The sequence below is a fragment of the Pogoniulus pusillus genome, chromosome 7 (genome assembly GCF_015220805.1).
Source record: "Pogoniulus pusillus isolate bPogPus1 chromosome 7, bPogPus1.pri, whole genome shotgun sequence".
In the NCBI taxonomy this organism is placed as follows: domain Eukaryota; kingdom Metazoa; phylum Chordata; class Aves; order Piciformes; family Lybiidae; genus Pogoniulus; species Pogoniulus pusillus.
In genome coordinates, this window is record NC_087270.1 from 31,156,337 (window position 1) to 31,171,635 (window position 15,299).

General features: G+C 40.1%; 1 protein-coding gene across 1 annotated transcript; it reads left to right on the forward strand.

Moving 5' to 3' along the window:
• The first annotated feature begins 1,888 nt into the window (after positions 1-1,888).
• LAPTM4A (lysosomal protein transmembrane 4 alpha) lies at positions 1,889-14,913 on the forward strand. Its single transcript, XM_064146401.1, has 7 exons — positions 1,889-2,068; positions 8,563-8,683; positions 10,801-10,877; positions 10,967-11,089; positions 12,124-12,219; positions 13,634-13,732; positions 14,145-14,913. The coding sequence occupies exons 1-7, from the start codon at positions 1,970-1,972 to the stop codon at positions 14,217-14,219; spliced, it is 690 nt and encodes a 229-aa protein (XP_064002471.1). The 5' UTR covers positions 1,889-1,969; the 3' UTR covers positions 14,220-14,913.
• The last annotated feature ends 386 nt before the right edge of the window (positions 14,914-15,299 follow it).

Here is a 15,299-nt window from a genome sequence, read left to right on the forward strand (position 1 = left end):
CAAAGTACACCACTTTGGGCTCGACTAAGACAACTTCTCCACTTTTTTTTTTTCTTGGGAGAAACAGTTGCTAATGGCTAAGAGTGGGGGTTTTGTTTTGGTTTGGGATTTTTTTTTCCACAAGGTTCTGGCTGCCTGCTCAAAGGCCAAGGACCAGCTCTTTGCCCCAGTCAAACCCGATGCCATGAAATGGAGGTTTAAGTTAGACATTAGGAAAAGCTTCCATACTGAAAGGGTTATCAAAAATCGCAATAGGCTTGAGTACTGTGTCCAGTTCTGGGCCCCCCAATTTAGGAGGCACATTGAGATGCTTGAGTGTGTCCAGAGAAGGGCGATGAGGCTGGTGAGAGGCCTTGAGCACAGCCCTACGAGGAGAGGCTGAGGGAGCTGGGATTGGTTAGCCTGGAGAAGAGGAGGCTCAGGGGTGACCTTATTGCTGTCTACAACTACCTGAGGGTTGTGGCCAGGAGGAGGTTGCTCTCTTCTCTCAGGTGGCCAGCGCCAGAACGAGAGGACACAGCCTCAGGCTCCGCCAGGGGAGATTTAGGCTCGAGGTGAGGAGAAAGTTCTTCACTGAGAGAGTCATTGGACACTGGAATGGGCTGCCCGGGGAGGTGGTGGAGTCGCTGTCCCTGGAGCTGTTCAAGGCAGGATTGGACGTGGCACTTGGTGCCATGGTCTGGCCTTGAGCTCTGTGGTAAAGGGTTGGACTTGATGACCTGTGAAGTCTCTTCCAACCCTGATAATACTGTGATACTGTGATAAATAACAGGCATAAACTTGTGTTCATGCAAAATAAGGCTTTAATAGAGTTGCAGGAATCAAGCAATGTACAGGCCTGGGTGCATGGGGAGACTCTGCTCTACCCTAACGCACACCTTTTGTTTTCAGTTTTCTCTTTTTATATCCTATTTTAGTACATATTCATTACTAATTCTAAGAAAAGGTTGGGTGTTCCTTATCAGTTCCAAGAATGGGAGGTGTCTCTTCCACGCATGTCTCTTTTTATCCGGTGGTCCCTCTGGTGGTCTTCAGTGATGAAGTAAGGGGTCTTCCTCAAATGTCCTTTCCATGAACTCCAAACTAGTAGTGTCCTTTGTATGGTTCTTCCTCTGTTTGCTCATGCATGAAGGCTGTCTCTTCCACCTGCCTCCCTCCTCCACCAGCCTTTCTAGTTTCTAATTATTTATTGCTGTTATCTTAAGCCAAGTGCATACTTTTGTGATGGTTGTGCAAGGAGGAGCGCAGCTCCATTCAAAACCCCCCTTCCTCCCTGTCTGTGGCCTCTTGCCACGAATTGATCGCATCAAACATGTATTTCTCACAGGCTGCCCAGAAAATGGGTTCAATTGTCATCTCTGGATGTATTTACAAAGCCATCGAGACGTGGTGCGCAAGAATGTGGTGTAGTAGCGACCCTGGTAGAGTTACTTAGTAGTTAACTTGATGATCTTGAAGGTCTTTTCCAACCACAGTGATTCGGTGTTTCTGGGTGACTCACCGACACTGTGTGGGCTAGTACCGAAGCTGTAACCCACACGCCAAGCAACCGCGACCCCAACCGCCGCTACCTGCCGCACCACGCAGCGGTACCAGCGCTAGGAGCCGCGGGGGGGAGGGCCGGCACAGCTCCGCCCCAACATGGTGGACAGGGGGGACAACGCCCACCACGCCGCGAGCCTCCCCCCCTCAGGTGAGCACCGCCCCGCCGCCGCAGGTGGCTCGCAGGGCGTTGCACTCAATGGTGTCGTGATTGGCCGCCGCAGCCGCCAATCGTCTGTTGCCGCGGCAACGCACACGCCCTCCCACAGGCACACCCCTCGCGTCCCCTCCCCCCTGCTGGCGGCTGATTGGCCAGAGAGGCGGTGACGCGCTCGCTGGGCTTTTACGGCCCGCGGCTTGGGGGGAAGTGGCTGGGAAGGGCGAGCGGCGGATTTGGACGCGGGAGGTCGGTGCTGCCGCTGCTATCATGACGTTCAAGCGGAGCCGGGACCGCTTCTACAGTACGCGCTGTTGCGGCTGCTGCCATGTGCGGACCGGCACCATTATTCTGGGCACCTGGTACATGGTGAGAGACTGGCGCGGGGGGCAGCTGGCGCCGCTGGGGGGGGGGTGATTTGGGTGGTGCGCAGCGCGCACGCGTGGCGGTTCGGCGGGTACCCAGCCTGGTCGCGGAGTGGGCCGCGTGCGCGCGCCGCTTGTGGGCCACGGCCCGGGCCAGGGCTTTGGGGAGAGCAGCTCCGCTCCTCCCCTCCTCCCCTGGACGGGCTTTTCTTACGGGAGTCTGTTGTCTTGACGGTTGTTGGTTAGTTCCCTGAGCTGCGTCGTGCGAAGGGAACTGCTTGAGTTTTTTTGGAGTCACCAAGCGGGGTTTGGGCCCCTTTTCCTTCCCAGGGTCTGTTTTCGACCAGGCTAAGTTGTCTTCTGAAGGCCTCCCTTGTGGTTAGGAAAATAAAGCGAAAGTTCAGGGTATTACAGTCCAGGTCTTTGTGAGGTTCTGTTACTTGTCCCTTTCTTGGACTGGACGGAATCGGGGCTTCCATGTGTTTCAAACAGTACTGAACGTGCTGATAAAAAGAGGAGATACTAACATTCGAGGAGACTGAACGCTGGAGCATGTCGAGAATAGGATGATAAAACACAGTTCTCGTGAGTAGTTTGTAACCTTTTGGAGGAAAGCGAGTCTCCCAAACGAGCGTGGCTTCTGCTTCTTAAAAGAGCTTTGTGGGAAGGGAAGTTATTTGGTTATTTAGTACTCTGTGTTCTCAGCACAGTGATTTAGGAGCAGTACAAACAGATCTGGTTTACAAAACACCTCTTGTTTTCTGAGTGATGGCTGCTTTTTGTCCAAAAGTTGTAGTGGTGATGCTGAAATATTTGAGATAGTTTTAAACTAGAGTGAAATACAAATGTTAAAACAGTACCAGGGGACTCCAGGCCTGGAGTCTTAACTTCCTATACTTCCCTTAGAGGGGAACTGAGTTCACTTTTAGTGAAGCAGTTTCCTCATCTTTCCTGTTACATTCATGAGCAGTACAAGTGTTGCGTCATAGCTTTTATGCTCTTCTGAAGTTGTAACCAGAGCCTGTATTCTTCTTCACCTTTTCCCAGATTGTGAAAATAGAGAATGATGATTTTTTTTATGCCTTGATGTGAAGGAGCCACTCACAGAAACTGCTTTTACAGACACGGGAATTTAAGTTTGGAGAATTTATGTTTTTTCTTCAGCAAGTATCTTTCGTACTGGTCCTTCCACTGATTAAAAAAAATGAACACATGAACTATAAAACAGAAAGGAATGGAAGAAACAGCGAAATAGGGGAGTGGGGGATATAGCAAAACTCTAGGGAACTGATATTTTTTTCTTTTTCAGAAAGAAATCTGAAAAAAATATCTTGGTGGTGGTTTAAATATAACTATTCATATAAAGTAAAAAAAGCAAAGTCCATTGCAGTAGTGGAAAATCATACCTATTATGGAAACCTGCAGAACTTCCAGAAGTGTCACCCTGTGCTTATGGAAGAAGATCAGAATGTGCTTCAAGTAGAAGCATAAATTGTTAACTGTAAGGAGATGCTCATCTTTCTTATGACATAAGTGCATCTTAATACCTTCCCCACTTCTGTATCCTGTTCATAGGAACACATCTGAAAACGTGGTAACTTGAGGGGATGCTGGGCAGAGATGTGCTTTCCTTGGCCACAGAACAGTAGTACTTCCGGCTTCCACCTCCCTTGCTGTGCTTTTGTTTTGATCTTGGTGCCTGGATGTAGCACCTCTTCCTTCTTTCTGACTCTCCGTAAATATCTGTATAGTTTGTGGATGGTGAAAAGTAGCCGATCGCTCGTGAGATGCCAATTGCTTCAGAGGTGGAGTGGTGTATGAGCAAAGTGTTCCTTTGATCTCCTGTAACTGCAACAGATCCAGGCTGCTAATGGGGAAAATGCAATTGAGTTCCGGGTAGCAGGGTGCATGCAAAGTACTCCTCAGCTGCGTTTTTCTACGAACTGTATCAAATACTTCGTTAAACTATGCGTTGAAAATTTTTATCCAGTTTTTCCTAGCTATCAGTTGGGAAAAGATGGTAACTCTTGAGACAAATAGCTGTTTGAGGTGAAGTAAGGCCTTACCTTAGGTGGTCTTGCTTAATGCTTTGAATCAAAATTATAATTCAGACCTTTGTGAAGGTAAAGTAAAATATGAAAATTAAACTTCTTTCTGCTGAGGAACCTGAAAATAAAGTCAGGTTGTTTAGACATGCTAAGTAATGCATCATCTAAGTCTACCACTTAATTTTAGTCTTTCAAATACTAGCTTGTGATAAATATTTCTAAATGGTTGTAATAATCTATACTTCCAAGTTACAGTGAGGGAAATAGTAATAACTTTCTGTGTGAGGTAGGAGTATAGTTTTGTTGTTTGTTTGGGTTTTTGCGAGGGCGGTAGCATTTTAGTGGGGGAGAATGCTTAGCTCAACAATAGCTTTGTGTTACTGAAGATCTTGGGCAGCCTGTAAGCCTGTATTTATGGGATAGACTGTGCTCTCCTGTTGTGCAGTCCTGAAGGAATTTGATACCAAATATAAAATGGAGTCTTGTAGCAATCTGCTCCAGATGTTTTAGTAAGATAAGAGTTTCGGCTATTTCATACGTATGTGTTATGTAACCATTTCTTTAGGCATTTTCCTTGCTTATTTGTATACTCTTAAATCTTGCATCTAACTTATCTCCTGACTCACACAATTCTATCACTATCCTTGCTTCATAGTCGTGTAAGCCCAAAGAGAACAAGGATGTTATCTTCTGAAATGTTGATGCTGTGTGATCCAGCTGTGTCTTTTAAGGCTGCTTCAGTCCACATGCTACTGTGGTTTCTGATAAAGAGATACAACTGTCCTTGCAAAAAGACAAGTTAAGATCGTTTCTAGCGGACTTGTACTTGAACTCCAGAACTATTATAGTTTGTTTTATTACACCCACTGCTGTTCTGTGCAGGAAGGAAAAAAAAAACCTCTTATTCCTAGCTCCATAATTACAAATGTGTGGCTTTGAAGTTTGTTTCTTCCTGTCAGCTTTCTTGTTGGGCATAGTGCTCTCCAGAAAGGGGAAACATGAATGCTGTGCTGGCAAAATTCAGATCAGAGTTCAATAAACAGTCTAAAAGTAATAGCATTGTTTCAGAGGGAGTGGCTGTTTCTGGCAGCAAAGTTTGATGACGGAATCAGTGGTAAAATTGGTGCTAGTTAGCAGGAGACTTGAGGGTGATCTCTGGAGTCATTTGTTCACTGAATGAAGGTTTCCAGAAACAAACATAGCTGGTCACAATCTGTTCTGAAGTACCCTACTTACAATTATGTTTTTTCATTTTTTATTATTTCATTATAGCAAAAACAAAACCAGCAAAAAAACCCTACCTAACCAGTACAAAAACTCCATCTTGATTTGTCCTTTTCTTTAAAGGACACCTTTAAGGAAGAACACTGGAAAAGTGAGAATAGGATGTGAAAGTTTAGTAAGGCATGTCAGTATCCCTCCTTTCCCCCTCATAAAAGGAAATAAGCAAGTAAGTAGGAATTTGTATCCAAGGCTTTTAGTCACTGAGTCCTTGGGGAAATCTGGGTGTCATGTTCAGACCTACAGAGAGATGAAGCACTTGTGTGATTAGGCATTAATTGTATGCCACAGCAATAAAACTCAGGAATTAAAAATAGTACTTAGTGTATTCCTACAGTCTCTTGAGTTCTGATCATATGGGCAGCTAATACTTCTGTTAGTAGTTTGTAATAAGTGCTGACCTTCTACCTTAATACCAGCTATTGGACTTTTAATTTTGACAAAAGCCACACCAAACTTTCATTAGTTCATTTATCCCAGTCATAACAGTTAAATGCCTTCTTATTCTAATATAAAACAAAATTGTTTTTCTCTCATCTTTCTGGAATCATCTCTGGAATAATAATTTGAACATGAATTTTGTAATTTAAAGAAAAAATTACTTTGTAACAAAAAAAGACAAGGATAGGAGAGCTGCTGGGATTTCTGAGGTTTTACCTTGGAATAATGCTGTAGCCAGTGTGCTGGCTTGTCACGGTTGATGGGGAGATCTGAGAGGATGGGGTAGTTTTAATCTCCAGATTGCATTAAGACTTAACATTTCGGGTGTGTTGTTTTGTTTGTTTTAGTTTTTATCCATGTAGACTATTTGTAAACACAAACTATACTCACTGGAAATAAAATACAAGCTACAGTGATGCCATGCAGTCAAGACTATACTCTTGCTGCCCGTCACATTGACTATCAAGCTAAAGAAGCACATAAGGGAAAACTTAGATCTGACTCTCCAGTATGGGGAGGGACAAACATAGGAGGAAACCTTCTTGGTTTTTCCCATGTTACAGTTTTAATATAACCAGTGGAGAAACATCTCCCTCCCCTTCCTGGATCGTTTATTAAACTCTCTTCAGTCCTTATCAAAAAGGCTGCACAAACACAAGTGATGTTAAAAAAACCTCACAAACAGATTGAAGCCCAAAATTGGTAAGCATTCAGCACTGGTTCACAATACAACACAGCACCACAGACCACCACAAACTGGTTTGTAATTTCTCAGAACTTTTGAGTATTTGCCAAACTTCTTGCTGTTGACAAACTTCTGTGAAAGAAGAATGGTAGTTGTTAAAATACAGACTTTGTCTTGTGCTTAGGAGGGCTCCTGATCTGCAGCTGTTGGTAATTCATAATTGAAATCCATATATTGAATATGATGAATGGTTTGGTGCGGTGATAATAATTCAGAAATAACAGTAGTGAGTACTGGAGACCCTGGGGTGTTAATTGATAATTAATTGGCATTAAGTTTGTTATTTATTTGGCTTTGGTTTTTTGTTGGTGAGGTGGATTTTTTTTTTGGTTGGTTTATGTTTGGTTTTTACTCAGTTGTTTTTTAAAGTTAGGATCAGTGCAACAGGAAAAAAAGTGGGGTTTGAGTTACTCTTTCTTACTTTCCTTGCATGCCATTTCAGGTTGAGAAAACAAAACTTTAATAAACTTTCTTCAGTAACTAGTGAAATAAGATGATGGATGGGATTAAAATAAAAAAGTGACAGACATAGGATTAGTCTCACAACTCCAAGGTATTCAAGTTCTTCAGTACATCTATATCTGTTCAAGTGCTGCTTGCTCTTTATCTTGAGGCAGATAACCTATTGTGGGCATTTAACTTGATACTGAGGTAGTGTCTTCCATCCTGAACTTGATCACTATTTAAGTTAAAATGATGGCTATGTATAAACAATCAGTGATTTATATATAATTTGAATGTTTGTTTTATGAAATAGAAGCTGGTTTCAACTGCTGCACATCTGAATATTGACATGAGGCTTTTCAAAATTATAGAACAGGAAGTTACTTACTGAAGTATTGGTTGATACTCCTTGGTTACTCACAAAAGAGGAAACAGAAGGCTTCAAAATAGATGGAGCACAGAAAGCAAAAGTAGAGAAGGATGAAACAGGAGTGGTGAGAGAATATAGCACTCCATACATCTGAAAAATGGTGGAACAAAATTGAGAAATTTAAGCAAGTGGCTGATAATCAACTTGAAAGTTTGGCCTGTAGGAAGTGTCTTGCAGGGAGGGGAAATAGGCTCATTTAAAGGCCAAAGATACTAAACTTAATTCTTTACTGTCAGCTATACCAGTTATTGATGAGTTTTTTTTGTATTTCAAGGTATAAAATTGAAGATGCAGGTGACTTAAAGTAGGTGGAATTGCTAATTTAAAATAAAAACCAAAAACATTCAGCCAGTGCTGAATGTTTACAAATTTTGGACTTCAATCTGTTTGTGAGAATTTTTTAACATCACTTGTGTTTGTGCAGCCTTTTTGATAAGGACAGAAGAGAGATTAATAAACGATCTAGGAGAGGGAGGGAGATGTTTCTCCACTGGTTAAATTAAAATTGTAACATGGGAAAAACCAAGAAGGTTTCCTCCTACATTTGTCCCTCCCCATACTGGAGAGTTGGATCTAAGTTTTCCCTTATGTGCTCAGTATTTACCATATGACACTTAAACACCTTTGTTTGCACCGCTGGAGAATAGGGACAGCACCTTACTTTGCACTGGATTAACGCTAACTTTGAATTTATGGTAGGCATGAAACTCTTTCCCAAGTGTTCTGCATGTTGTCTGTTGTATTTTTTCCTTCCTGGCCTATTTTAACTGTTTCCATTTTTCCAGTTCACAAACTGTTCTGTGTATTCATCTTGCAGCATCAGTTTAAATGTCATTTGAATCTCTGCGGACTCTATGCATTCTTTCAGTTCATAAAGTTACTTATTTGTTATTCAGCAGAACAAGCAAATGTCCATTGCTCTTCAGTTAAATCACTATCCAAGCAGTCAGAAGCAGCTTGAAATTTGATCTTAAGTTGAATTCTTTTTTCATCTGCATATAGGCAAAACAATGAGTTTTTCTAACTAAAATAAAAGATTTATTAGTGTGCTTAAAAAGATCATAGCCGTTGCAGTACAAATAACCTTTATGTAACTTGATCTTTCTCAGGTGGTGAACTTGCTGATGGGCATCTTGTTGACAGTAGAAGTGACTCATCCAAATATAGTGCCAACCGTTGATATCCAGTATGAAGTCATCGGTAATTACTATGCTTCTGAGAGAATGGCTGGTAGGTATATAACTGCTGTGTGCTTAGAAAATAAAGCATGCAGTGTCATGCTGTATTTGCTTTACACTACTGTGCAATGTATGCATACAGCTTTAAGATTGGGGTATTTTTTCTGAATTTCTCTTTAACTCCTTCTACAAGAATTGCAAAATCCCAAACTTCTTAGGAATATTATTTTTACTTTGCATTACTCCTAAGCATGTTAATCAAATTTCTGACATTTTCTTAGTGTTGGAGTATGTGTGGAACGTGACCAATTTTAATTAATAAACATTTAGTTTTTTTGCTGTGTCAGTAAAGCTAAAACCAGAAAATTATTTTTAAAGACTCTTGAGTTTTTGAGCGATCCTCAACTATTTTGTACATATTTACTAAAAGTAAAACCATGCTGGTTTTGTAGGAAAAGAGAATGAGTTGGGATGGCAAGTAGAGTGGAATACAAGTATTTATCTAAAGCATCTGACACAGAATAAGCAGCATCATGTGCAGAATTAAATCAACGTTCCACTGAATTGTTACAGATTATGTATGATGTAAATGTAATTGGCGTCAAACTCTTGTCTGTAATGAGCAAGCTTTTTAACTGTAGACTGGCTTGGGCACAGTCTTTGGTTTTATGGTTTTCAAATGTGCAGAAATGTGTTCATTGTGGCACTTCTAATGCATCTCTTCTCATTCTGTTGCATTACACTTAGATGTAGGGAGGATCAGGTCCAGTCTGGAGTAAAGAGAAATACTGCAGCCCAAATGTGGCTTTCGAGCATATTGTTTTAACAGTCTTCACGTTAATTGTTCATGACCCGAGTGGAGAATCTGTCAGTTATAGCCTGTGACTAACTCATGTTTGTTAGTAATGAAATGAGAGTGAGAACAAGGTCTAAATACTTCATACAACCAAGATAGAAAGTGAGTTGCAGCAGATATCTCTAAAATGTCGTATGTTCTATAATGAATATTGGTATATGTGTTAGCTTTGAACTTATGTTGGAGAGATGCTTCTGAAGCTGAAGGTACTTTCTCCTTTCCTATTGTAAAGTGGCTATCACATGCTTTTAACTAAGATTCTTGTTTTCTATGTTGGGATGAGCCAGAGGGTTTTGTGTGTGAGAAGGGAGGGATATTACAGCTCTGTGTGTATAGATACTGAGAATAACAAATCCTCAGAAGAAACCCACAATTGTTGGTTATAACTGACTACTTAGGGCACTCTGAATGCAATGCATTTCAGACATTGGAGGGTCTCCTTGAAGCCATTTGTGTATGTAGGTATTATCTTATATTGAATTGGGTACCTTATTCTTCTGCAGTGTATCTTTTCAGATCAGTTGTGAACTAGAATATTAGGATTCTCAAATCATCTTTCAAGCATGGGAAGCACAAATTTGTCTTCAGTGTTGATAAAAACATAAACTTGCCACATCTACAGATTTTCAAGCTGTTCTCTTTCTGGTTTAGAATGTAAACTCTGCTGCTGTAGGTGAATGAGTGTGGTCTAACACATGTACAGCAATTGTACTTCTGTTGTAAGGTGCTGTAATGCAGAAGGAGAATCTATATAATTAAGTTTCTGTGAGTGTCCTGGATTCTGCGACCATTTGGCTTCTGTTCAGCTGCCTTTCTGGTAAATAATGGGATACCTTCCACAGTGACTTCCTGTTTTCCGTAGTGCTACTGAAGGAGCAGTCCTGTTCCTACTGCCAATTGACCAAATTATATAATCAAACCATTTTTAAGTGTAAAGGTTGATACTGTGCTAGCTTCACTTAAAATTCTTTCCAGTCATAAAGTTAATCAGCCACTTACTTCTAGCATTGATATATATTACAAAGCAGCATCATTATGTTGCATTACTATCAAACTATGTCAGGCTTCTAATTGGTGTGTGTGGAGCTTTATTCAGGCTGTTGATTAAGGCAGAGGGATTTTTCCAAATGCCTGCTGGTTTTCCTGAACCACATTTTTTTCCTGTTAGGAGAAAAAAAATCTGCTGCTCCTAGTTTGCACAAATGAAACAGTTGAGAACAGATCATAGTAATGCATAGAGCTTGTGTACCTGTCAGCTGCAGCACAGCCACTCTGGGATATGACTGATGCTTATTGTTTTTATTTTAATGCAGAAAATGCCTGTGTTCTCTTTGCTATCTCCCTCCTCATGTTCACAATCAGTGCAATGATGGTGTATGGCGCTATTGCTGTAAGTATATTTCTAGTCTGTGTTTTTAAACTTGCTATTTAAATTTTGAACTAAATACCTTACAGACTGCTGTTTTTTTTTCTTCTTAGCATCGTGTTGGCTGGCTGATCCCATTTTTCTGCTACCAACTCTTTGACTTTGTGCTCAGTTGTCTGGTTGCCATCAGTTCTCTAACCTACTTACCCAGAATCAAGGATTACTTGGATCAGTTGGTAAGTGTTTTTTCAGCTCAAGTTGATATTTTACATTTGAAATTAAACTTTGGTGTAATTGGGTAAGTGACTGAGCTATACTTACCTTCCTTTGTGTAAGAAAGGAATTCAAACTGAGGGCCAAAGGTGATTCAGACTGTCATTCCTATGTTTGCAATTGAAACAGACATTTGTAACACTTTAAGAAGTGTGGTTCTGTGGCAGGTTTGCTACTGCAGATTAAAAGTGTGTTGACCTTATTTAGTGGGGAATGGGAAGAGGACTATAGGTAAGGACTGATATGGTGTATTTTGGGCTGAAATACGAGATTCTGAGGCTTCCTTTCTATGTTTTGTATGATATGACTCTGCTCGTTTTGCAACAGTACCTTTTAAGGAAACTAACCGAGGTTTGCATTAACATTGCCAGGTGTTTTAACTTCGAGAAGACACAATGAATAGAATACACTATCTGTTAATGGGAATCATAAACTCTTTCTGCCTGGTGTTCAAGTAGATGTTTAAAAACATCTTTTTTTTAACATGAAAAAAATTAGTTGTTGTTGAGAGAGGCTTTGTTACCATGGTCAGGGGAAGAGAATGGTCTGCAATTTGCAGAATCTTTGTTTTGGCTCTTCTTTGGGTGCAGGTATTTTGCTTTATATTTTGCACATGTGTACTTTACTGGTTAGACTGCCTGTAAACAATTAGTACTGTCATTAGGACCATAAGTACAAGTGCTGTGCTGCAGCTGTATTTGCATCACATTGAAGGAGTGACTAGGGACATAAACAGTACAAGGCTATACTATATATAGATACAAAAAAGTAGCCTTTTTACATAGTGACTTATTTTTGCAGGACAAAGGCAGAATTGTTATTATGCTTTGTAGGAGAATAAAGAAGAAACTAGTGAGAAATGTAACTATTTTTTTCTGGAGGAATAGTTCATACAAGAATTTTGTTTCATTTGGTGTGGTTTGGATATTCTTCTCTCATAGTTGTGACTGCAGTGTTCATACTTATCTCCTCCCTTTCTCTCCCTTTTTTTAACCAGCCGGATTTCCCTTACAAAGATGATCTCCTTGCCTTGGACTCCAGCTGCCTCTTGTTTATTGTTCTGGTGTTTTTTGCTTTATTTATCATTTTAAAGGTAAGTTAGAATTAGGCATATGTCTTTTTTTGTGAGTTTACTATATTAAGATGCTATCAATCCAATTCTAAGTGCTGAATTGAACACTTAGCTGACTTCTTAATGCTGAGTTAAGAATATCTTTGAGCAGAGTCAGGACATTCAATTATGGTATGACTGATGTCCTTTGTGTATTGATGTCTACAATTAACTTGTTCATGTGGAGTGTGTTTATAGAGCTCTAGCCTTCCTAAGTAGGAATACACAGAGACTTCAGATACCACCTTTTTGCATATCTGGAGATACATTTAATGTTTACCGTTAAGCTTGTGATGAAATAGTACTGCATACTAAAATCTCTCACTGTGCCTAGCAAAGTGGGCTGCATGTTATGGAAGGAGGAAATGCACAGGTTAATTTGGAGCTGCATCTTTATTCCTACTGAAATGTGATATTGTCAGATATTTTCTTTTTTGAATATGTAAATAACACAGGCATTGAGCTGAATTACAAAAACTGTTGTGCAGACAAAGGATATTAGAGAAATTATTTGACAGTATACTTTGGCCATGACAATCTTTCTTTATTGTACTTGCATTAAATGTAAGAAAAAATGAAGTAATAGAACAATTTTACTTTGTTTCCATAGTTTCTCCAAGAGGAGTGCCTGATCTGGGGGCAATAGAAGCCTCATACAGTAGATAATATTATTGAATTGATTGGGAATTTCACTGTCTCATGTATAACCACATGTTAACTTGCCAATGAAAAATTCAGAGAGATTAGTGTTATATAGATGAAAAAAAGGAAAATCTAATGATCGTATATGCATACATGCAATATAAGTCTTCCTGCAGCAGTTAATGTTGACTTAGTCCAGGTGACTTTTCTCTCCCGTATACTCCTTGCATAGAGTGTGTTTGTGCCCTCTCCTTTGCATGGATGGTTAACTTGGGGATGAGTGGTATTGTGCTGTTGGCCTGACCACCACCACCCTCTTCTTGAAAATTTTGAATGGGGATTCATAGAAGCATAAGCCCATTAGAGAGTAATATGATTAGTACTACTGAGGCACATAGTGAAATAGCAACCATTCTTCAGATGCAGAATCATCCAGTTACTTGGCTTGGAAAAGACCTTTAAGATCCATTAAAGCAGCAATACCAAGTTCACCACTAAACTGTGTCCCTTAGTTCCACATTTACATGTTTTCAAATACTTCTAGGGCTGGTGACTCAACTGCTTCCCTGGGCAGTCTTTCATTGAGCACATTTTTTCCTACTATTCAACCTAAACTCCCCTGGGGCAACATGAGTCCATATGTATTGACTAAGATGATTTATTGTCCTTTTTGTCATATGAATATGACACACCTAACTTCTGAATTGAGTAATCTATATGAGGCCCTTAAATTGAGAAATCTCTCTTCTTTCAGGCATATCTAATTAACTGTGTATGGAGCTGCTATAAATATATCAGCAACAGAACTCGCCCAGAGATAGCTGTGTATCCTGCATTTGAAGCTCCTCCACAGGTAAAACTCTCTCCGAGATAAAAGCAACCAGCATTGCTTGAAGTAGAAACCCATCATATATGCTTACAAATCTTCTTCAGCTTTCTAAAAAAAGATTGTAAATATTAAAAGTTAAAACAACCAATGCTGTGGTGGGTTATTAGTTAGTTACACACCTGTAGTGCCTGAAATGGGAGGCAGTGGGTGGAACAAATGACCCAGGGTTTAGCAGAGCGGTAAGCTATTGCTGCACCTTCTTTCACTTCTGCACTAGCTGACTGGAAATAGCAGTTAAATTCTTACAAATATCTGCCTGCAACAGATAATTACATTGCTGACGGGAATATGTATGGGTTTGTTCTGGGTTTTTTGTTTGGTGGTGTTTTTTCCCTAAGCTTTCTACATTAATCTCTCCGAAATACCTTCTCTCTAGTATATGCTACCGACCTATGAAATGGCAGTGAAGATGCCGGAGAAGGAACCTCCACCTCCCTACATACCTGCCTGAAGCATTTTTGATGCTAATTAACATCTATACCTGGGGGGTTTTGTCTTTCAATTTTGCAAAACTGCTTAAGTAATAGAAATATTCAGGGCTTTAGGATGAAACTGCTCTGTTTTAAAATGTTTGATATAAACCTACTAAACAGAACACATCTGGGAATGATTTTGTTTTGCTTTAATTTTTGTTCTCCCTAATGCTCTTAAACATTTTATTGCCTTGGGGCCTTATACTGCAAGAACTTATGCATGTGACTAACTTGTGGCTTTTAATAATACCAGTTGAGCCCATCTGTGATTGAAGTTAGCTACAGTAAGTGTCTGCAGGATTGTGCCCTTAATTTATATTAATTTTTTTTGTAAAGTAGTTCATAAAGACAATCTGATCGTGCTGCAAAATGACAGTTTGCCTTTATCCAGTTTTTGGAGGGGGAGGGAGTTTGAATGTGGTATACACATGACTTTTATTACTTTGCACTTTTCTCATGTTATCTTACCTTTACTATGTGGTGTTTTTTTATTATCCTCTGTCTTGAAACAGTATTTTTCAGGAAGAAGTGTGTGGCACAAGAGTTGTATTACAATGTGCTGCAAATGCAAGAAAAATGAATAGAAACGTGTAAGATGGTTGCATGCTTCTAATCTTATGTATTTTCCTCTTTGTGATAAATGATACTTAAATAAATCTTTTATGAAACGTTTCCCAGCAGCCTTGGTCTTTCATTTTAAGTGCTTTAGTATGTAAGCCTGTATTGCAGCTTTTGCAGTTCAAGTACTTGGTTGTCTTCTACTTGTTACTTATGTATAAGCTGGGAAAAGAGTTGTACTGGAGTCTAGCCCTTGAGACAAATTCGATGTCTAATGTGCTCAGGCGTTAAGAGCGGGTCAGTCACCCAGAAGGACTACAATTATTTACATTGGAAAATGTCCAAAGTTGTTGGACTTGTTTCTTCCGAGAAGAAAAAACAACCCCCAAAACATCATCAACAAGCAGAAAACCACAAAAACTCACCCTCAAAAAATGCCACACCAAACAACCCACCCACCCCCTCGCCCCCCCAGAAACTGAACAACAACTTTCTACTGT